Genomic DNA, 24032 nt, shown 5'->3' on the forward strand with positions numbered 1-24032 from the left:
AGAGAAGACACTTGTGAGAAACAGCCCCAGGAACGGGGAGGCAGCACAGGAGCTGGCCAGGAGCAGGGCTGGAGAGCCAGACCTGAAGGGGGAGACTGGTTCTGACTGGGTGGGAGGCCGTGGGCACACCTGCGACATTGAGCCCAAGTTCCCTCATGTTTTAAAGTGGGTGATGATCGCCAGGAGAACTTAATGAAGCAGTGTCTGGGAAACACGCCTGGCATCGGGCACACAGGATGCACTCAGGAAGTGGTAGCAATCCTCAGCATCAGCAATAAACAGCACCTCCCAAAATCAAATGGCAGAGTAACGGTATGCAGTGCAGGTACTATTTAACTATTTGTAGAAAAACAGGATCAAACTGACATACGATCCTGACTTTTAGCCAAATGAAAAAGTGCCATGTTAACAGTATACGTGTTAACTGTACAGGTTTTCTTGCCCATAGACGCTGTCTGTGCTGGAAGACACTGCTAACCCACTGTGGAATCCTTAGTTACAACAGAATATGCATATTTACGCAGTTCGTGGTATCTTGAAATGGAAAGCAAAGAAATGAGAAGATAAGCAAAGAGACGGCAAATAAAGAAATGCTAACAGGGCAGAGAGGCACAAAATTATAGTTTCCCTCCCCAATGCTGTTCCGAAAAAGCATAAATGGCCACAGGGAGACCTTCCTTTCCACTGTCAACCCCTCCTGCCACATTTGCTAGGTCCTTCACCCAGACCTATTTTTTTTCCTAATTTTTAAACTGTTTCTGTGTTCATTCCCAAACTGCATCAGGTCTTTCCCTAAAGAAATCACAGGCCCACTACCTGCCACCCCCCACCCCACATCCAGACGTTTCCGTTTTAGCCGTCAAAAGCCCTACTGTTCTCTCCCCCATGAACCCCTCTCCACTGCAGGGCACTGAGGACTCTCTGCTAGTCTTTCTTCCTCAAGAACCTCTATTTGAGTGTTTGCAAAATTACATCATCCTGTCTCTGCTTTTAGAGCTCTGATAGGGCCTGTTTCTAATTTGCTGGGCCATTTTCTTCCTCATGCTCATTCCATAAACGTGAGTAACTTCCCGATTTTCCCTCACCTTCTCTCCCTGTAAATTCCCTCCCTGGTTAGCCTCACCCAGTCTTAGCCTCAAGCCCAGCCTGCACATTTACCACTCCCAGTCAACTCATTTCTCCCTTACCACTACAAACTCCGGGACTTCGCCTCCTAATGCCCCCATTTATACTTCAAGTTCCAGTAAAGCATCTGAAAACAAACACATTTCCGAATCATCTTCCTCCATAACCCTCTTGAGCTCTCTGTATCTATTACTTCAACTCTGGCGGCTCTGCCTTTATCCCACTCAGGTGTGGCACCGTGACTACGTGACCCTGTCCTCTTTTCCCTTAGGTTAGGATCCTTGGGGGCAGAAGACACATTTGCATGTGGCACGTGTCCCTGTCCCTCAGGGACCTAAAGCACTATCACACGCGCATGGTCCTGGACAGCAGGATGAGACGGGCAGGCAGGGAGTGACAGGCAGAGTCCAAGGGCAAGGCAGCAGGTCCCTGATGGTCACCGACAAGATGCGTTCCCACAGGGACCAGCAGGGTCAACACAGAACTCATGACAGCACAGAAAGCAGATTAAATAAATAAATAAATAAATAAATAAACACCTTTAATTCAGTGTTTACAGAGTAAGGGAAAAGAATCTAAAGTAACTGAGTTGAAAGGACATTTCAATTGTCAGGTTTATGTCATGTTCAGCTCATGAAATACTTTAAATAACTATCACTACTTAGCTTTGGCTATGTTTTAACCTTTTATTTGTTCTTTTAAAAATTGACTTTTCTCCCAAGAGTAAATATAATTGAATAAAATACACTTAAGAATTACAAAGCATCTCATTTAAATGTCATTAAAATGTGTACGAACAAAAAACATCAAGATTTTACAAAGCACTATTCAGTTATGCCTCCTATAGCCCCAATACAATCTTACCAAGAACAAAAAAATATTGAAACTTTCATTTTAGTCAAGAACAAAAAGAATAAAAACTTTCAATTCAGTCATATTAAATAATGAATGCAGTTTTCAGTTATACTTTCCAATGAAAAGTTTAAACTACTTTCACACAAATCTAATAACAGCAAAATTCAAGTAAGCACCATTTCAAAAATTTGTTTGTCCTTAATTATGTTCTCTTCTTCCAAATAGTCTAGTCCAGGCCTACCCACCAGGGCTGATGAGTTAACATTACTCACATGGCTCTAACTAATCCTATGATGCCTTACACAGGATGTGAAGCAGCCCCAGCGATAAACTCCCCCACCCACAGCCCACCCCGAATCAGTTCAAGTGGTCTCCCCCCACCAGGCCCCTCTCCCCCATACAGGAAACACAAGCCTTTTACGCAATTTATCAAACCATTCATCCAGCAAACCAAAATAAACTTTTTTTTCTCTTTTTCTTCATCATCTTCTTTCTTTCTTTCTTTTTTTTTTTTTTTTTTTTTTTTACATCAACTGTGCATCTTCTCCTGTTCATATGGCTTCCCCATGTTTTCCATAGCAATTACCTTTGGGGGAAGTCTGCTTTTGGACAGGTTACTCATGCTGTGGGTAGACTCTTCAAATAAAAGTATGAATAGTGAGACAAATGCACACAGACACTTGCCTCTGAAGAGCTAAGAGCCTGGCCACTACCAATCTTTGTACTCACTATTCTGCCTTCTGTAGCTTCTCCAAGCAGCCCTCCAAAAGTGATTACAGGAGACATACAGGCACAGTATAGGAAAAGAATCGAGGCCAGGCACTGCAGACTTAATGCATCCTTGAAGTCACTCAAGAAAAAAGGTGCTTTCCTTTTGATGTCAAGTATCAAACCACCAAAAAGCCTAAATAGGTGAGATGAAACTCGTCAAACTGTACACTAGAGGATTCTAGCTATTTCAAACTAAAACTATGGGCTACACAAAACTGCTGGTGTCTAGTGTTTTGTCAACAAAAATTCACAACCTATTTAAATCATGGTATAAGTCAATTACAGAAGACAGTCATTTAATCTAACCCACTGGTAGAGGAAAGGCAGACCCTCATTAAGTTAAGAGACATAAACATCTGTACTTTACAGACTATATACTGAAAGAACTGCAGGCAAATGATTTTATATAAGTAAACGTAACTTCAGACACAAATGTGCAAGAAAATATATAATAAAAATAAAACCTAACAACTCATCCATGAAAATACGCATAAGCACTTCTATTAATTATTATCTACATTGTAAATCTTAAAGGCAGGTGTCAGAAATACCAGGAAGGCAATTAATTATAAACCATAAGCACCCAAAATACCCTTTAATATAAATAGAGTATGCTTTGCTTAGATACACTCAGTAGTAAATTAAATAATTTAGTTACTTTTTGAGTTAGTACTTTAATTGCATAAACATTTCTGGTCTGGGAAAAAAGCCTAATAACTACCGTAGTATAAGTAATTTACTTACATATAGTCAAACTAGTATGCATATTAAGAAGTTTTAATTAGTAAATTTAAAAATGTCTATTTATACATCAAAGCTGTGTCATTTTAATGTTTGGGTTTTTTAATCAGACTTCAGATACAGCTAACTCGAAAGCATTGTACTAAAATATAAGCTCTGGGAGGGGCGGAGACTTTTCTCATTCCATGCCATTACCTCCAGTGTCTAGAACAGTGCCTGGGACACAGGAGGCACTCGGTAAATGCTTGTGACAAATCAGTAATTCAAAAAGGTTTTGTGACTCAAAAGTATGTAATCATTCAAATCCCTACTATAGGAAACACACCAAAAAATTGATCCTATGCTTTTAAATGCCTTGAACATTTCAAGCTTTACCCTTCTAACTTTTAAGTGAACGATGAAATGGATCCTAAGCACACACGAGTGGAAGAAGTTATCTTATAAATTATCTGACAGCAAGGGGAATCAACTTGCATTAAAAAATGTTGCCAATGATAATCTAGAAAATGAAACTACATCATCAAATCAATAATTGATTATTTAACAGCTTATATAGGCTGTCAGCTGACCCAACCATAAAATCAATAGGGGCCCTGGTACTTCTCAGTGACTAATCTTATCCCAATTTGAAGTTTGAGGAAATAATAATAGCAATTGCTAATGTCAGATCAGTACCTTTTGCATGGGGACAATCTTATGCACTATTATATTTACAGAGACTAATGTATTAGTCAATGAATTAATTCTTAGTTTAAACTCCTCTAAAGTTTCTAGTCAGTATGCCAGTTGTTATTTTTCTTCTGTACAGTAGTATTTAGGTATGTCGTTAATATCCCTAATTGTAAGTATGTCTGTATAAGATATCCTGTTTTTTTAAACAAACATTTAAGATTCAATGTTTACTTCCATAGAGACCGCCAGTGGACAAAAAGGTACCAATATCATATGCTTTTCTACAGATTAAAAAATACCATTTCTCTACTCCTGCAAAGTATTTTAATGTTTATACCTGGCTATACTTCTATCCTTTATTCCAAAAATGAACAACTTCAACAAATTTCTAGTTGGGTTGCCAGAGAGCAATACTATGGTTTAATTATACTTGTCTAATTTTACATTATCTTATGATATTAATACTCTTTTAAGAGTTTTAAGTCTATGCACGCACACACAAAAAAAATTGGTTATAATTTCTCTGTTCCCATAATTCTCTAACTTCTTAAGAAGAATTATAAGCTATACACATTCTTCAAAAAAGAATGTGTGAAAAAAATAATTAATTTATAATTCTTATAAATTAATGTAGATTAACCTACTATTATAATTGTACAACATTCTTAACATACAGTGCATAATATTTTCACTTTAAATTAAATCTTGGTATGCATAACCCAAGTATATGCTAGTAAATTTATTTTTAAATACATGTTAATTTTCCTTAACATCATATACCTATACAATAAAGCACATTTTTAAAAATATGTAAAAAAGGCTGTATGAAATCAGGTTCAAGTATTTGCAAAGAAAAAGAATTTGCATGCCTTGTCCATCAAATCAACCCTAGTCTCACACGATTAGCAGTGCGTGTACCCACCGTCCGGTCCTCTGTAGCTCAGGCCCAGCATGATGAGCAGCCTCTTTAGGAGTCTCACCCGAGCTGGGGGCAGATCCATTGGGAAATACAGGAATCTTTCTCTTTTCCTGCATTTCACAAAAAAAAAAAAAAAAAAAGAAATCTGAGATGGCATCTTCCATTAGAGGGAGCATGAGATCTCTTATGAGATACCTATCTAATTAGGGCTCCTAGAAAAAAATGCTTCCTAAAGTAAACTTCTTTAAATAAGCTGTCCTTTAAGACAGAAGCTGACATTTATCTATTAATATTTTAAGTTCATGCTTGGCTTGTACCATTTTATACTCTAAGATCAAATATACTATAAAACACATTTGTACACACCATTTCAAATTACTGTTCAACAACAGGAACATAAGTATCCAATAAAACATCTCTCTTAACTAGAATTTTTTAAATAATGCTCATATTAATTACTGAAATATATTTGTAGTTCTTCTTTTACTAAAATATTTCTCTTATGATGTAAGTAGTACAAGTGTTGTTTATTAAACGTATTTTCATTAAAAAATCAATATTCCATTAAATTTTATTACAAATTCAAGTGTACTATTCTCATGATAAAGGATGTTGGGCTGCTCACTTGAAGAGAAGGGAGTGAGCTTTTAAGCTGTTACATGAGCCTAAAAGAATGATAGAGAGAGCAAGAGAGAAAAAATGAGGAGGAAGAAAAGAGGGGGGTAGAAGAAGTAAAGGAGAGGGAGAGGGGGAGGGGGGGAGAGAGAAGAGGGGGGGAGGGGGAGAGAGGGAGAGGGAGAGAGACACAGAGAGAGAGAGAGATAGGTGGGTCATCCCAGGGGGTCTCCCTTGGGTCAAAGGCTGTAGATAAACTACTAACTTATACTACCTAGTTTATATGTTGAATATTTATAGAGTATAAAAACTTATCTGTAATCCTAAGATTACTTGAAAATATCAAAAATAAAAAGGAAGTTACATCTTAGATCCAAAGACAAAGAAAAGAAAATTATAGGACTCCTAGAAAACAAACATAACTATTAAAAATAAATAAATAAAATAAATGAATTAATAAACACCTAACTCAGGAAATGTTAAAAACAAAAACAAAAAACCTCTTTCCTGAAGGAATGTAAAAGGAATAAAAACGGCTAAAGCAGGAATTGAGTTAGAAAAAATGTATATGTATAAAAAAAGCTGATATAAATTTTTAAAGCTACTCTATTTGAAATATATGATTAACCATTAGCTAATCAAAACAAAAGATATGACAGGGAGGCAACTTCACAAACTGAGGGAAATTTTATGTGTGTGTACATATGTTTATGTGTGTGTATATTATTTATATATATATATGTGTATGTGTGTATGTGTATGTGTGTGTGTGTGTGTATAAAAAAGAGACAGAAAGTATACTGCACAACCCTATACAAATAAATTTAAGACCTTGATGCAATGGTTAGTATACTAGGAAAACAAAATTTCCCAAAACTGACACCAGAAAAGAGGGAAATCAGTACTATAATTTACTAAAACTGACTGCAGAAAAAAAGAGAAGTCTTACTCAAACCGATTTCCACAGACTAAGGAAGTTATTAAAGGCTATTTACTGCACAACAAAAGATGCAAGCTCAGAAAATTTTACAAAAGAATTCTTCCAACTTTTAGAACCAAATTATTCCAAGCCATTTAAAGTTTTAAAACTACAGAAAGAGGAAAAAAATGTGTTTTTACAAACCAAGTATAATAATAATAATAATAATAATAATAATACCCAAACATCAAAAGTGCACAACAATCTGTTAGACCAAACTACTTACGAGATGCAAACACATTAAATAAAATACTAGAAGTAGACTACCAACACATTAGAGCCTAAGTTGGGTTTATTGCAACAGCCTAAGAGTGTTGTCATATTAAAGAATCTATTAACATGATTTACCATAATAACTGGTAAAGAAAATTCATATGATCATCTCCTACAAATGCTAAATGCTACAAATTCATATGATCATCCACAAGTGCTAAAAAGCCCTTTAACAAAATTCAACATCTATTAAAATTTTATATTAAAATTTTCAATGAAATAGAGAAATTGGAGTACTTTCTGAACATGATAAAGTGTGTATTTTGGTCCCAACATCATCAAACTTAGGAACACAGTTAGAAACTAAGAAATTTCTACATAAAGTCAACACTATTAGAGATTTTAGTCAATACAATTAGACAACAGAAAACATATCAGAGATATAAGAACTTTGAAAGGAGGAACTGAAATACTGCAGATCATATGACTGAAAATTTACAAACAATAAGAGAATCAACGAAGGTAGCAGGATAAAAAAAATGTACAGCAACAAACAGCCTTCAAATACATGAAAAGTAACAGACAATATAATTGAACAAAGACCTCATTTACAATAGAAACAATAAAGATTTAAGTACTAATGAATACATTCACCAAGAAATCTGTAAAGCATAGAGAACTTTTGTAACATTCCCTAGGGACACAAAACCTGACTTAAAATAGGAAGACGACCAGGGAAAGATCTACCATGTTCTTGAACAGATTCAGTGTCATAAAGATGTCAGTTTTCCCTTAGCCCACTTAGAAATGTAACTGCCATCACAATTTTTTTTAAGTCAGGTTTTTTTCTGTAAATAGGAAGCTGATTTTAAAGCTTACGTAGAAAAAACTATGGAAATATAATCAAGGAAATTTAGAAAAACAAGAGTAAGAGGAGTGAAGAATGAACCTAAACCTTCCATTTATTAAAATACACCAAAAAGCATCAAAAATTAGTGTGGAATTGATCCATGAAGGGATACACCAACGGAAAAGAAATTCCACTGAAAGACCTGAATGCAAATGGAAACTTAGTAAATTAGAAAGGCCACATCACCAATCAACAGGAATAATAAAAAAATTTTATTAACTGTTTAATAAATTGGGAGAACAAAACAGCAATTTAGGAAAAAAGTTGGAGGCATACTCCACATAACACACCGTGAACTGCAAAAGCTCAATGAACAATTTAAATGTACAAAAAAAAACCATATAGTGGTGGAGGGCAATGAACAAAATATGTTCAGAGATATTCAACCTCACTAATCACAAAAATGCAAAGTCACGGCACAGTAAAATGCCCCGTACAGGAAGGTGAAGATCTCTCTCAGACTGACCAACACCCAAAGTCCGACAGCACACCATGTCAGGGAGGCTGCAGGGACACGGGCACCTTCATGCATCACCGTGGGGTCCAACACAGTTCAGTCGGTAAGAAGAGACGCCGCTAATTACCGACTGACATCGTAAACTGCCATGTGAGCCCGCAATCCTATTTCCGGGAGTTCACCCTACAGCTCTGTCTGCACAGGACTCCGGGCACACGAATGCTGCGCCACGCTGTGCAACAGCAGAAGACTGCGAACAGCCCGAGCCCAGGAATCGAATACACTCTGATATATTCAATAAATGGAATACAACGAAACTGCGAGAAAAAAAACACAAATGTTTCTGTGTTTTTTTATGACCAAATCACCAGGTTATACTCTTATCTTAAAAAAGGCAAGGTTCATAACAGAACATACAGTATACTAACTTTTGGTAAGAAAGAAGAAAAAAATGAAACCACTATGTCCCTATTTCTTTGCACTGAATACAAACCCCGAGGAGAAACAAAAGACCTACAACAAACGGTGAGCCACAGCAGGTGGGTAAGGGGGTAAGAACGTGAACGGGACACTCTGGGGCACAACTTCTCTCAGCGCTGTACATACGTTTGATCTTTAAAGATGTATGATGTACTCAAAATATTTTTCAGGGTAACTCGAAGAACTGTGTGGATTCTTACCTGAGAAGGAACACTTTTGGGCGGCTCTATCCGTATGGAAGGATCCCACTCTCCTGGAGGTAGGACAGTTACTTGATCTAAAAATTCATCAATTCCTGATAAGAGGTCATTTCTGTCTTTAGCTTTATAAGCTACATCATGAAAAATCTAAAGGAAAAAAATTGAGTGAAAGAATTTTAAAGTTGGAAAAAAAAAGTCTATACATAGTAAGTCCACATCAGATATCATTAGTCTACAAAGAAAATAATTTCCTAACCTCTTACCCCAAACATGTCTCCACCCCACCTGGAGTAACAACTATAAAAAATAACTCACTATTAGTATTATCACATGAATTAACAGTAACAAACGACAAAAGAAAACAGTGCTGTGTTAAAACAAAGCAATTTTTAAAAACATAGATTTTTACATGGGAAATACTCAGCGATTCATGACCAAACAAAACAATACTGCAGCATGTCTTTCTACTCCTATGACATTTTAATGTCATTTATCCTAAACCAAGAATCATGGATATACAATGTTACTTAAATAATTTATTTGATCACTTATATTCACTGGGTGCTTACTATTTGCCAGGCATAATTCTAAGTACTTAGGGCAATGGACACAGATAAGGCAAGGTCCCTGTTACTCAAGAATCTAGGGGGAAAGACAGTGAAATAGGTTAATTCCATAAATACATAACTGCGGGTAAAGATGAATGCTCTGATAAAAATAAAGCAGGGTAAAGGAAGGTCTCAGAGAAGGCAACTCTGTAGAAGAAATCTGAACGAAATGAGGGACAACCCCACGCAGACGGTAGAGTTGGGTGGAGATGGCAGAAGAGAATTCAGGCAAAGGGAAGACCAACTCTAACCGTCCAGAGGCAGGAGGGAGCATAACACATCTGAGGAGCGGAAAGGAAGCTGATGTGGCCAGAGCAAAATGGGAGAGAGTATAAATTTCAGGAAGTATTCAGAGGCTAGATCAGGCAGACTCTATTAAGACAATGGTAAAGATTTTAAGTTTAAACAGAAATCTGTAATAAGATGTCACTGACACATCTGGTTCAAGAAAATGATATATTCAAATCTGCATATAATTGGTAACTAGAGGAAAACACTGTAAGAGAAAGACTCGAAAAGTCAATGTTAATCACCAAAGAGAAGAAGGTTAAGAGAGTGTAAACAGAGAAGTCACAGTGGAAATGGCAGATTAAATGCAAAGCACGTTAGTTAAAGAGGTAAAAATCAATGGAATCTGGTGACTAATTGCTTGAGAGAGGATAGAGGTCAGGTTCAGACATTTGGGCCTTCAGTGACCCTAGGGACACAAGCAGAGATGTCTGGAGCCTGACTACAAAGCTATCTCCCAAAGAGAGAAGCCCTGATTAACTAGGTCACGGTCAAAGGTGAAGTCTGCAAGCAGAAAAGAGAAATTGGAGAAAGAAGGGGGAAAGGCAAAAAGACAAAGCCCTGAGGAAACCCAAAAGAAATGATATCCTAAAATCCAGAATGAAGAAAATTTCTAGAAAGTGATCAATAGTTTCAAATGCGGGGGAGAAAATAAAGAGAACACCAAAAAATATCCACCGATCCTGACAGAAGCATCTTGAAGACCTTTAGCAAAAGCAAAATAGTTGAAGAGTGAATATGAGATACACCTGAAACTTACAGTCTTACTAATTAATGTCACCCCCATAAATTCAATTAAGAAAAGAGGGAACAAGAGATATAAAATAGTAAAGACATCAAGGACAACTTTTTAGGCTTCCCTATAAAGAAAAGAGAACTATAATTTAACATATTATATGCATCATAATCAGTGTCCACTTCAAAGGGCACGTCAGTTACCTCATCTGTCATGAGAGTGGCTATTGATCTCCCGATTTCATGGTACTGTGGTGCCTTTCCTGCTGGGCCCAGTAACAGAAACAAAAACCTAAGAAAACAATAAAATACACAGATTTAAACACAAACAACATACACACATAAATCTCAGCAATCATTAAGCAAAATCATTGAAGTATAAACCCAAAACAACAATTAAGACCACTTTATCATCCTCCCACACCAGTTACTGTAAAAAGTTGGCATCTCTACTCAAACTAGAGCAGACCACAAAACTAAAAAGGCATTCATAATTAACTTTCCACAGAGTTCCTACTCCCCATCTCCCTTAGGGTAAGACAGTAATTAAGGAATTGAGTGTTTTACATTAAAAGTTCCCATCTTCTATAATCTTTTGAATGAGTTGACACTTTTTTATAGTCTGTTTGAAAAAATAAATAAATAATAAATTAGTGAATATCAATCCCACTGAAGTACTTAAAAGTAAGGTTTGCCTAATAAAAGAGTTAAAGAATATACACAAAAAGATCCAAAATCCCTCAAAATATAATCTGGACAAAGACTCTCATATGGAAAATAAGGAACTAATTTTTTTGGAAGGAAAAGGAATTTCTATCTGCAACTCCCAGTTCAACATCAAAGCTCATAAGATTTAATTTTTTGATTTATTTATAGTGACTAAATAAAAATGTTTAATTTCCTACTTAATTAAGTCCTTATTAACACAACAGGAAAATATTAATATTTACACTTTTCCAAATTAGGAAGTATGCATCTTTCTGCTTTAAGGATTTAAATATGAATCTGTGGAATTGTTTTTCTCGTTTATCTTAACACCACACCATTAATGCACCTCCATAAAGCATACTGAAAATAGGCACGTACATTTCAATTAATTCTTCTTAAGTTGCAATTAATTCTTCAGATTTACAATTATAAAAAGAATTTTTAAAAAATTTAAATCATTCTCATTTAGAATTAAGTTTATACAGTCAATAGCTAAAGAACTGACTACTCCTTATAACACAGCCTGCTAATTATTCTTATGGATATTACTGTTATTTTGATTTTTACACGTACTGTAAATACTTTTAGTTCCAGAGAGATCATTCTTTTACCCCCCCATCGTCAAAGCACGAGGTACAATGCCGGTATTAATAAAATGACCCTTTACTACATAAAGGAGCATGTTCTTTCAGTGGGATAAAAAACAAACTTTCAGACGTGAAAGGGAACCGCCTCTCCACCTGGTAGGAACAGGGACCTCCGTCAGTCCTGAGAGCAAAACAGCAGGACAGAGCCTCACAAAGGCGATGATGGGTCTTTCCAAAAAGTCCACTTCCCCCACGAGCACATTGGATGCTTCGGCTCCAGAAGGAATTTTTCTCATGAAATTCATATCAACCTATTGAGAAATAAATAATAATTTAAAATAAAATTTGAGCGGTGTTTGTAAGACTATTTAAAGAGAAACAGGAAAGAAAAGATGCTTTTAAGACTAGCATTTGCTAATCAAAACTGGTGATCTAATGAATGAATAAATGCCAAAATTCTTACAAATACAAAGAATGGAGTAGACAAATACAAAAAAGCAAGCAAAATACATCTATGAAACAATACTCCCAATCGTTTTAACTGTGATAATCTTTACTATTTCAGAAATCTAGATCATCAAACATAGGAAGCAGAGAAAATTTTCAATGAATATAGTACTATTCATCAAAAACTGTTAAGGACAAAAATATAGTTTACAAACTAACAACAGCTCGTGAAATTATACACAGTGCTAAAAAAAACTATTTCATAATAATCTATTGGTTCATCTTAGAAATTAATTAGTCCCTTTGTACTTTTTAACAAGTCCTTTTAATTTTAAAGAACTCTGGGCACTCCCCAGTATTTTCATTAAGTGGAAGAAATGCTTTCATTTTTACCTGAAACTAAAATAAACAGCCATTACTGGTATAAATGCATGGTAGTGCCACATAATCAAATTTGGTTGTCTGTGTATAATTACAAAGAAGAGGTTACAAACAGTAAGTATTAGAGCGCGGGAACTCCATCATTGATACGGTTGCACACGAGTCACTAAACAACCACTCACAGGGCTAACTATTAAAAAGGAAAGCAGCACTTACGGCGGGCCTCTGGAGTCCCACACCCAGTGTGCCACAACTACAGTGCCAGGAGGCAGGCTCCTGCCCAACAGGAGATAAGGAGGTGTACACAAGGACAGGCCAATTAAAAAAATTACAACTGCGACAGAGGAACAAAAATAAAAAACGGCATCTGCCATGTCTAGAGGAGATCTATAATGTAAATTATATTAACGTACTCGTTTAACAAGAATAAATGGCAGTTTAGTTCCTGAACACTTTTCATTCATCCGAAATAGCAGGAGCACCAATAAAAACAGAATTGAGTTAACACAGAGAGGTAAAAGATTGACAGCCCTTTTGCACGGTCGCTGTCCCATATGCGAGGCTTTTTATAACTGTGCAGCAGAAAACCCAGCAAAGTTACGTGAACACAAACCATCACTTAAATGTCTCCTACAAAATATGACCTATACTTTGCATTATTAAAGACTGAAGAGAAATAAATGTTATTTGAAATAATCACATTTAATTAAATGTCTGGCACTGGATACAAAAATACTAAAGCACTGAAAGTATCCTGTAGCAAATTACTAGCAATAAATTAAAATGGCCACATAGAACCAATTATGCAGAAGCAGTACTCATAAAATATGCCTTAAACTCCATTGTTATTTGAACTTGTAGTTTTTTGCCCCCCCCTTTTGGAATATTTCCTTTTTCTATTTCGCCTAAATACTCATCTACCAAAGTAAAAAGTCATTTCAGATTTTTTTAGTTGGTTTAGTTGGTAGATGGTGTAGTTGAGATACGCAAGTTGTGTTTAAATCTGTGCCTTCACCTACTCATGGGCAAGCACTGGAGATGCTTCCCCGTGACATTCCACTAAGCACTGACAGCACGAGGCAGTAATCCTGGGATCGCATTACAGCCGAGGAAGGCAGAAATCACTACTATTGCTGTAATATCACTCCCAGAGTTAATCTTTCTAGTGGTGGTAGCTCCAGAACAAACGACTATTCCAAAAGTACTGAAGTTTCACAGTACCTATGAGTAGGTATAGATGAAAATACTGTCATTCACATTTTCTCCTGACAGAATTTAAAACTAGTAAGATAGTTATATTCAAGTGCTCTGAGACTGTCACCTTTCTCACAATTTCTGACCTTAAATTAACCTATCACAAGCAACACATTCAGATTGGTAAGCACCTATCTATTAAAAAAAATTATTATAATCAATGCTAATAAAGGCACACTGCTAGCCATTTTCTCAGTAAGAATGATTAGGAAGATTCATAGTTAATGAGAGAATTACCTTACTGAAGTCAACAGTACTATTTTCTCTGCTGCCTCCACTTCCATTACCTTTAATCTCTCCACTTTTACTAGTGTCCAGGTATCCAGGTGCAGACTGTGGAGAGGCCAAAATACCTGTATTTAAGAATAAGCAAATTCCAAGTTAGTAAGGAGAAAATTCACTTTGTAACCTAATTCTGCTCATATCCTGAAAGTGATGGTTTATTAGAAGCAAATGTGCAAGGTAAAAAAATAAAGTGCCAAGTGTTAGTACCAAACCAGCAAGACTAGAATACTATTTTAAGCAATAATAAAGCTATACATTTTACCATTTACAACAATATCATCAGAATTTACAAAAATGGTGGCCTTTGCAGAGAGAAAAAGAGTGAGCAGGTGCGGAACCACAGAAGAGGGAAGACCTGAGACGGGTTACCACTGCAGTTGCTCAGAGATTACACCTCCGATACACCTAACGTCTACGTGAATTGTGCAGGTTAGTGATGCCTAACCGCACTCAGCATGCTTGCAACAATGCCATATGTAAGTTTTCTGACAAATACTAAATGTAACTCAGAACAGCTGAGATCTGTATCAACTAAATGTAGGTAAAATTTACCATAATCTTCCATAATCATAATAGTTTCCTCAAGAATTTTCATTTCTGTTGGGTAACATTTACATGCTGTCTACTAAAAAATATAACTTTATGATATAATAGCAATATTTTTTATAATGCAAATACAAAGAGTAAGGGTTTTTTAAAATTAAACAGATCAGTATTGAAATAAGCCCTTTCTGCCACTTTGTAAGCTATGTGACTCTTAAGTACTTCACGCAATTTCTAAGATCCAGACACACTTAGAAAATTAGTTTGCCTGGGTTACAATGGACGGATGGATGTTCTAGAAAACTAGCTTGTCGGGATGACAAACGATGTCTGTCCCAGCACTGCTGCACTTATCTCAGGTGGCAGTCGGCAGCCACACTGCACAGCAATAAAACACCCTAACGATACCCTGAACCATGCGACCAACTGCTACCTCTATGAATTCTGCAGAAGGTTCAAATCTCAAAAACTTTAAAGTACATCACAGATTTCTACAACACCCAAGATTTCTAGTTCAAGAACATGGAACAACACTATGTACCACAGGAGAGAAGGCACTGAACTGAGTCACAACAGACGGACTTGACTTTTAAACTCTGCCACTCACACAGCATCTAGTGACCCAGAGAAACTCAATTAAACTGCTGGTGGTTCCCTCTTATAAACCTTATGGCTAATGTTGGTAAATAAACCCAGAATTTTAAGCACATCACATACATTTGATGTATCTAAGGAAGATTTCATCTTTCTAGAATATAACACACTGTAACGGAAACTACGTCATTCGGGTTTGGTGTTTACACTCGGTGAGAGAACACCTTTGTGATATCCACTTCTCTATTGAATACCTAACGCAGGATGTCACTGCGGCCCCAGATCTCAGTAGAAAAAAGCATATCCAATCTATTTAGCCACATGCACATTCTCTGGAAGTGTTAAAAGAATTCTGGAATAAAATATTTCCTAAAACCTAACTCATTTTTCAGCATTTTAGCTTAGCACAGGAAAGTTATTAAGATTCCTCTTCTTTGGCCGTTGTCCCTGAACTCCCACCAGAGAATCCACTCCTTTATTTAGTAAAATACAGGCTCAAAAGTGGGGTTGGGGGCAGGGGTGGAATAGTTAACTATTACTTCCAGTGGTTTCCACCAACTCCCACACAAGAAAACGACAAATATCATTAAGGCCCTGGCAGCAAGTGCAACAGAGCATCGATATGTATATACTTGCAACTATTGAAAATGTTCAATCTGTAGATGTATAATGAAAGAATACATGTGCACGGTTTCTCCAAACAGTCCCAGCAAACAGGTTCTGGAGAGGAGGGTGGAAGGAGGAGAAGGTTATGAGGGACAGTAAGGATAAAGTAGAGATGGGAAGAAGAAATGATGGGAAACTAGATACTGTCAAAACTAGAAGATGTGACCTGAAGTCACTTAGCGAACTTGGCCATCCTGAACCTGTTAAAAATACCATGCCAGGTACATATTAGTTTTCCAACATTATCTTCTCTATGTCATCCTTCCTCTTCTTCATCTCAGCTAAGCTAAAGCTGTTTTCTCGATCAGTAAAAAAAGCCTCTTGGCTCCTACAAAAAATTCCTAGTGCTCAGCATTCAATGAGTAAATTCCCCAAAGTTAAAACTGTTTTTAGCACAGATAACTCAGGGCAGTATTTCTTTGCTTTGAAAAAAAGAAAAGAAAAAAACGTATGTGTATATACAAAAGTAACACACTGAGATTCAAAAATCATAATAGAGAAGCTAAATCAAAGTCATCAGAGTTTTCTGTCATTAAAAGTTTGAAAAGTAGAAGCAGTTGGCACAATGGTTTGCAACCTGGAAAGATATTTGTCCCCCAGGAGACATCTGGCAATGTGTGGTGGCATTTTGGTTGTCACAACCAGGGCGAGCTGCTGGCAGCCAGTGAAGCAAGGCCAGGGATGCTGCCCAACGCCCGGCAGAGCACAGTGCAGGCCCCTAAGACAGAGAAGGGGCCTGCGGCAAACGCTAACTGTGCCAACGTCAGGAAACACTGAGTTAAAACAGCAATTTTCAACCCTTTCCATTTCATGTCACACACGAACTACTTATTAAATTCTGCGGCACACCAAAAAATAGGTATAACTTTAACTGCTTGACAAAAAAAAATAATAATAATAGTAATTCCCTACCCTTTTTGCTCCAAAGTGACTTTTTTAAAAATACACTTTGTATAGAAGAATTTCTGGCATCAAGAATTAACTGATCAGATGCGACCTGATTATGCAACGTGATCGTAGGATGCAATTCTATTACATGACCTTGACCATAATAGGTACAAGTATTATGGTTCCAGGCAGGGCATTCACACCGAACAACTACGGTTGTGGTGGCTGTTGTCATTTTTTTATTTGACAATCTAAGGGGAAAAAAGTCAGTGTCTCTGACTAAATGTCAGGTGTTTCATGTTTTAAAACCTCTGGCAGCGCATCAGTTGAAAATCTCTGAGTTAGAAGACAGTTGCAAATACTAGAAATGAGTTTACCTCTTTCACATATAATTATCCTCAAAAAAAAAAAAAACCTAATGGGAAACACCACTTTCCTTTTCAATCTGGGTATGCACAAGTAATGACCCATGCCACAAATGTCTATGACACGAGGCTCTCCAAAATTATGCTGAGGACACCTTCTTCCTCATTGAACTTAACATCAGACTTCAAGGAAACTAAAGGAGAGTTTCTAGGTGCTTTAAGCACCAAGGTAATTAAACAAGGAATAGTATATAGTCGTTCCTATTATTTTAATTACATACCTCTACAGCAGCCTTCCTAAACAGTAATTGTGAGCTTTTTCTTGTCTTTAGAAACTCCCTATCTTCCTTCCATTCTAATTCCTTTTCTTAAGAAAGGCTGATAAATCTCATTGGCATACTTAGGGCAGAGGAGGAAAAAAAAACTGTCTTCCTCAATTCTCAGTGAATTGCTCCTCTTAAACCTAACAACATGGCCTAACAAGTCATTGAGATCCCTACGTCCCTTCCTTCCTGTATAAAATTTGTAATGCCTTATTATTAACAACCTAAAAGCTGGTGAAACAAGAAATACTCAGTGTTACTGACAGATATCAGTAAAAACAAAGGCAAAGATGTAACTTTATAATCACTTTTGTTCAAGAAAAACAGTAAATCTTGCTGGTACTTTATAATTAAGAGGGGTGATTATTTCTGAATAATAATTTCTAGGGTTTTTTTCTGATTTTAGTTCAGTTACCTTATTATTATACTATGTCTTTTTTACGAAGCAGTAAAATTTATAATGAGTAGCTATGCTATATAGGTTTTGTTATAGGTAGATCTCAGTCCAATTCCTTGCTCTGGTCATTTACGGTATGATCATAACATCTCTAAGTCTTTCTTTTCTTCATTTGTAAAATAGGGATAATACCATAAACCTCATCAGACTGTGAGGAGACTTAGAAATACGATATAGGAAAGGCACATATAATTGTGTGTGGAACAAACTATAATACAAGGGTGGCTACAGCTATGATCATAATGTTACAATGACTTAGCCACAAAGCTTCCGTTTTTTAACTTCTAAAAGTGTACCATTGCCCTGGCCAGGTGGCTCAGTTGCTTGGAGCATCATCCTGTACACCAAAAGGTTGTGGGTTCAATCCCTGGCGGGGACGCGTAGGGGAGACAGACAACCGATCAATGCTCCTCTTTCACATCGACGTCTCAATGTCTCTGTCTCTTTCACTCTTCCTCTCTCTCTCAAATCAATAAATACATCCTCGGGTGGATTAAAAAAAGCACATCATTTTTTGGCAACAACAATGAGCTTTAATTAAATGTACTCGGCATGCTTGCATACAGCCAATAAACAGAGTGAGAGGCCGGGCACACAGCGGGAGGAGCACAGAGAATTTTAGTCAGAGGGCTCAGGCTGTCACTCACCAGTTTGCACAATCCAGGGAAAATTATTTTTTCTGAGTCTGAGTTTCTGAAAATACTTACACCCACCTAACCTGCACAAATTTTTATACCAATTAAATAGGCTAATTTAATGACTATAAACTACCATTGAAGTATTAGATATTATTACTATTATAGGGAATTCTATGTGATTAAAAACACTAGTTAGGATTCAAATACATCACACTGATGCTTGACTATCAGTAAAATAGTCACTAAAGAATATATGAATTGGGCATAAATATACGTAAAAATGTACAAATCATTAATATAAAAGGTAAAATTTCCATAATATGTAATGCTTAAATAAGTTACAAAACTTTTATTCACTAAGAAATAATTTTTCTAATTCACATACAAAAACATACTCTAGCCACACTAGAGGAACTCTGGTCTTAAAAAGTTCAAGATAAATATGGATTAAAGATAGATATGACATGAATTAAATAAAGGACAACTAAAATCTATTGCAAAATATACTACTAATCTTGAAATAATGATTCCAGGCAGTCATTGGGGAACATCAATCTTTTAAGGGACGAGACGACAAGAAACATTCTGCCCTATTATTGTTAGGAAGGTTAAAACATACTGCATTCATTGGGCAAAAACACCAAACAGAAGATAAAAGGCACCTCACCTCACTATAATTTATGTACAATGTGTTCGTTCACCTTATGAATGCACAAGAAAAGCCACCATTTTCTGAAAATCATGGCAAATTAAAAGATTACGTATAAAAACATCTATGTTCTCCTGAACCATGCAAATGCCCTGACCTGCCAAACCTCAGTGAAAATTTTTCCAAGGGCTTAAGTTATGGTGTAGTCTTCTTTGTACTCTTAACTTCAAATTTTTAATAATTCTATTATTTTCTGTAATATATTATAAAGAAAATAAAACCATGCAGAAGTCAAAATAAATTATAAGCATCATCTCCAAATGCTGCTAAAGCTAGGTGCTACGAAGGGCATTCCAAGTGCAAGTGACCCAGAGGCAGAGAGCACCACACATGGAGGGGTTTGAATAGTTGCCTGGAGTCACGTCAACATTTTCCTCATTCTTCTGCTCCTGGCCTTTCAGTGCTTCTAAGTCTTCCTCTGGCGGATGAATTACTACTGCGGGAATATCGTCACTGGCAGGAGAAACCAGTAGTTCTGGGACCTGCGGCTGACTCTGCTGGGAACTTCTGGAGGTCAGGCGACTGATGCTAGGGCTACAAGGAGGACTGTTTTGAGGGGTGGGTACTGGGGTGGTACACCTCGAGCCTGCAGGGGTTCCAGCTCTTGAAGAAGGAAGAAGATGACTGAGAAGAAGAGATAAAGGCGATTCTCCTCTCAATGAAAGGTTTGAGGCAGACAGACCTGTTCGCAAAGAGTGGCGGGAGGCTGAAAGGCCTTCCCCTGAGATAAAACAAATAAATGAAAAACGATGAAGTTCACTGAAGAAGGCAAATAGAAACACACACAAAAAATCAATTTACACTGTATATGGCGAGCTTTAAAGACCCGACATTTCAAGTTCATGCTACCAGGGTTAGCACGGCAATCAGGTTTTTAAGTGTTAGAAAGTCACTGAAAAATTGCTCAAGCTACAATTAGTTCCCTGAAGATGTAATAATAATAATAATAATAATAATAATAATAATAATACAATGCTACTCTAGATTATAGGGGACAATATTGACAATGCCCAATAGTGAAGCTTTTTAAGAAAAGAACAATATCAATAAAAAGCTTCTGGTTAAATAAATGACAAATATCAAATAAGAACATAATACAAAAATCTAAGAACTAGAACCCAAAACAAAACTTACCAGCACTAACAGCGTATTTTAGTGTATTTGTTCTATACTGTACTAAACCACTACAGATAATTATCTCTCACCAGAAAAGTCCATATTAACAATATTAATAATTCCTAACTTTAATCTTTAAAACATTAAGTCAGCAGTACATCACCTACTTATAGTTCTCCCAAAGTAAAATTTAAAAATATTATACAAGTTACAGTAATTTTTTAAAGAACACTGTCAATTTTAAAGAATACATATTCTTGAGCTCTCTAGAGATATTAATAAATACTCTAAAATAGGCTTTTATTTGTAATAAAGCAGATAAACAAGCATGGACAGTATTTAATCTAACTAGATAAACGTAAAGTATTTCTCACCAACAGCAATAACAAGTCAGTCTAGCAAATTTCACAAGGTAATGTACACTCATAGTTCAAACACCTACTCTATGAAGTGTGCCTTAATGTAATGAAATTACATTATTTTTAGGAAAATGAGATTTATAACAATCAACCCCATATGATCTAAGTCTAAGTAATCAAAGCTACATGCTCGAGAGACCCCAGAAATATTAAAAATAAAGATAAATCTTCATAAACAACTGCCATTTAGTGGAGAAGTAAGCTACATGCAGGAAAGCTGTTAAATTACAATACGATGTAACAAAATAACAAAATTCCCATGCTAAAATGGCTTTTAAAAGAAAACAGCCATTGTCTTATGATTAAAAGGAACCAAATTACAACTGGAAAATAATCTGGACACAGGGCATATGAGAAATAAAGATTTAATAGGGTCTCTCTGGGTAAGTAAACTCACTTTACAAAAGTAGAAAATATATAACACATAAAAGATGAAAAGGAGAGGCAAAATGTGACAGAGATGGCTAGCTTTTAAACTGAACTTAGGATCCGAAGAGACTTCTTTTATTCTTAAGCTTCCGTAACTATACAAAGTCACAATTTAAAACAGAATAAAAATACTGTCTTTTAGTGGTCAAATGCTCAGAAGGAAATGGATGCAGGTATTTTACGCTGAGCTGCAAACCATGATTATTGTCCACTTTAGATACAGTATTAAACCCTATCACCTATGGCCATTTGCCTGTAGAACACTTAAAATCCACACTATTATTTCAGGGACAGAAAGACCCGGTGGCCCATCCCCCACTCCTCTTCACCGTAATCCTCATAAGCCTTGGGCAGCAACAGCAGCTAGAGGAAATAGTGACCCTCACAAGCAACTCTAACCCTTTGCACCTGGGTTTTCCAGAGTGGCTGTCATCAGCTCTCTTTGAGAGCCAAAATAGAACCCCAATGATGTAATCCTCTGCTTTAAAAAGAGCAAAGGCAACACCTCCCAGTGTTCCAGCGTTAAGACAGTGACGAAAGTAAATGGCTAAAAAAACCCACTGCCTCCCCACTTCCCGTGCATAATAACCCACTGCTAGACTGTAAGTGAGAGTGAGGAGCAGGAATATGTGGGTCTGTGTCCTATGTCACTCCTGGAATAAGACAGGAGCAATCATAAAAACTTTTCTCAAATTGTATAAATAAAAAAAGATCGGTGAAATCAGCAAACCAACCCAAAAACACTTGTTATGCCCATCTAATAAAGTATATTCAAGAGATTAAAAAAAAACCCACTAGGAAAAATCTAACAGATAATAAGGTTCTACTCAAGATTTAGAATTTTAAAAAGGTTAAACAAAATTTATAGATCATAACTTATGCCTCTTTCATCAATTACACAAGAATATTGGAACAGAAATAAAAAGGCAGGAAGGAGAAGTGGTCCAGGGTTAGACAGAGTGACCGTGTTTAAATATTACTGATACTTAAGGATGTTGCATTAAGAGAGCGAATGCTTGAAGATTTTTATTTAAATAATCTCTACAGATAATCCTGCCATGTTATAAAGAAAGACATTTTAGAAATATTTTGAAATACACGAAGAGCACTTTTTTAAAAAAATAGAAAAAGATAACGCAATGACCTATGTAATCGTCTGGAAAAACGTCTTCCTTTCCGCGAACGCTAACTGTAACATACTGGAGTGCTGTTAGAACGGAAGCGTTAGCGAAAATCGGATGCCACAACTTATCTCACCATTCCTCTCAAGCAAGTGAGGGTCAGAATGTTTCTTGCCTATGTCTGCAAAAGAGCGAACCAGGGGGATCCGACTGGTGAATCTCTTCTCATTCTGGTGATGATGTCTCTTCAGAAGAGCTTCTCTCACATTCTCTCGAATGGACTCATCCAACTGGCCAGAGGCTATCATGTTGTCCAATACCATATCTAGTCAAAGAAAAAATAAACAAACAAACAAACCAACTCGCACGTAGGTAAAACTGTAAGTGAAACCATGCTAGAAAAACAAAATTCTTACATAGTTCTGGAAAGTGTTGTTCTTTTCTAATACTGCATGATGCATGCACAAAGGAAAAAGGAACATTATCCAACAAAAATGAACAAATTACAGAGACCCTCACATTAATAAGTACTATTATTTAAAAGACTGCTGTTCTACACTTACAGCGTCCCTATAGTTGAAAGTGCTTTCCTGACATGGATACAATCAATTCTACTAAACTGAATATCCAACAATACTGGCTTCCTGAAGAAGTGAAGGTATTTTATTACTTCACCTCATACTTTTCCCCAAAACTGTAGATGCGTATCTGGACTCATTCATTTAATCATGTAACTACTTACTGAGTAGCCATGATGTGCTGGGAATGCAGCAGTTAACTGAACAGATCACGTGTTTCCTCTCACTCTTCCCAAGGTGGAACCACCCAGGAGCAAATAGATAAAATACCACGAAGTAATCAGTTCTAGGAAGATGGGGGTGTAGGGGATGGGGAGATGGATGGCGATGACATTTTATAAATTACGGTGGTGGCTGCACTATTTTTAATTTATGGAGTACATATCAGTATTTGTAAGTAGTGCCACTAAAAGTGTCAAGCTTTCAAACTTGTATGATTACTCCAAAAGGAAACCGGGGGGGATCAACCTCGCGGGTTAGCTGTACCATTCACACAACGACTGCAGGCTACCATACAAGTGACGGTGGGTCAGACGAAACATGTACTGAAATGTTACGCTGTGTCCCGTGATAATCGTAAAGCCAAAGTAAGACCCGTATGTTCAAATTTCAATACTCCTAGTTCAAATTTTCCTTCATAAACACAAAAAAGTAAGGACTTTTTGTGATAACTTTAAAGGTTTGCAGCATGTGGTCAAATCTAACAACCTGGTTCTCTTGAAGATCAAATACTATAGATTTTGTTTGTTTGTTTTTCCATGGGAGCAATCTATAAAGGTAGTCACCCTCTCAAATTCATTACCACTGAACTTAATGTTAGCTTTGAGCAATTACAGTTAATAGTGAAATAGTTTTAGCACAGGTATCTTTCTCTACTTTCTATCTCCACAGTATCTTTCATTCCCATAGTCTAAACCATTCCAGTAGAATAACTGGCCTAACTTGCTTCTAACCAC

At 36.5% G+C, this 24032-nt stretch overlaps 1 protein-coding gene across 13 annotated transcripts in view; it reads right to left on the reverse strand.

Annotated features, from left to right (window-relative positions):
* The window catches only part of SLC4A7 (solute carrier family 4 member 7), a 96244-nt gene that overhangs the window by 30062 nt on the left and 42150 nt on the right, over positions 1 to 24032 (reverse strand). For 5 of the 13 annotated variants that reach the window (XM_053930463.2, XM_053930461.1, XM_053930462.2 and 2 more), the window contains exons 6-13: positions 22674 to 22823; positions 19766 to 20134; positions 14183 to 14298; positions 12017 to 12174; positions 10773 to 10860; positions 8938 to 9084; positions 5087 to 5193; positions 2710 to 2884 (exon numbers count right to left, since the gene is read on the reverse strand). In XM_053930463.2, coding sequence (XP_053786438.1) covers positions 2710 to 2884; positions 5087 to 5193; positions 8938 to 9084; positions 10773 to 10860; positions 12017 to 12174; positions 14183 to 14298; positions 19766 to 20134; positions 22674 to 22823 — 1310 coding nt within the window. Of the gene's footprint in view, positions 1 to 2709; positions 2885 to 5086; positions 5194 to 8937; positions 9085 to 10772; positions 10861 to 12016; positions 12175 to 14182; positions 14299 to 19765; positions 20135 to 22634; positions 22824 to 24032 lie in introns of all 13 variants that reach the window. The other 8 variants (XM_053930467.2, XM_053930464.2, XM_045200157.3 and 5 more) reach the window with 3 other exon arrangements.

This window comes from Desmodus rotundus, chromosome 8 (assembly GCF_022682495.2).
Source record: "Desmodus rotundus isolate HL8 chromosome 8, HLdesRot8A.1, whole genome shotgun sequence".
Taxonomy (NCBI): Eukaryota; Metazoa; Chordata; class Mammalia; order Chiroptera; family Phyllostomidae; genus Desmodus; species Desmodus rotundus.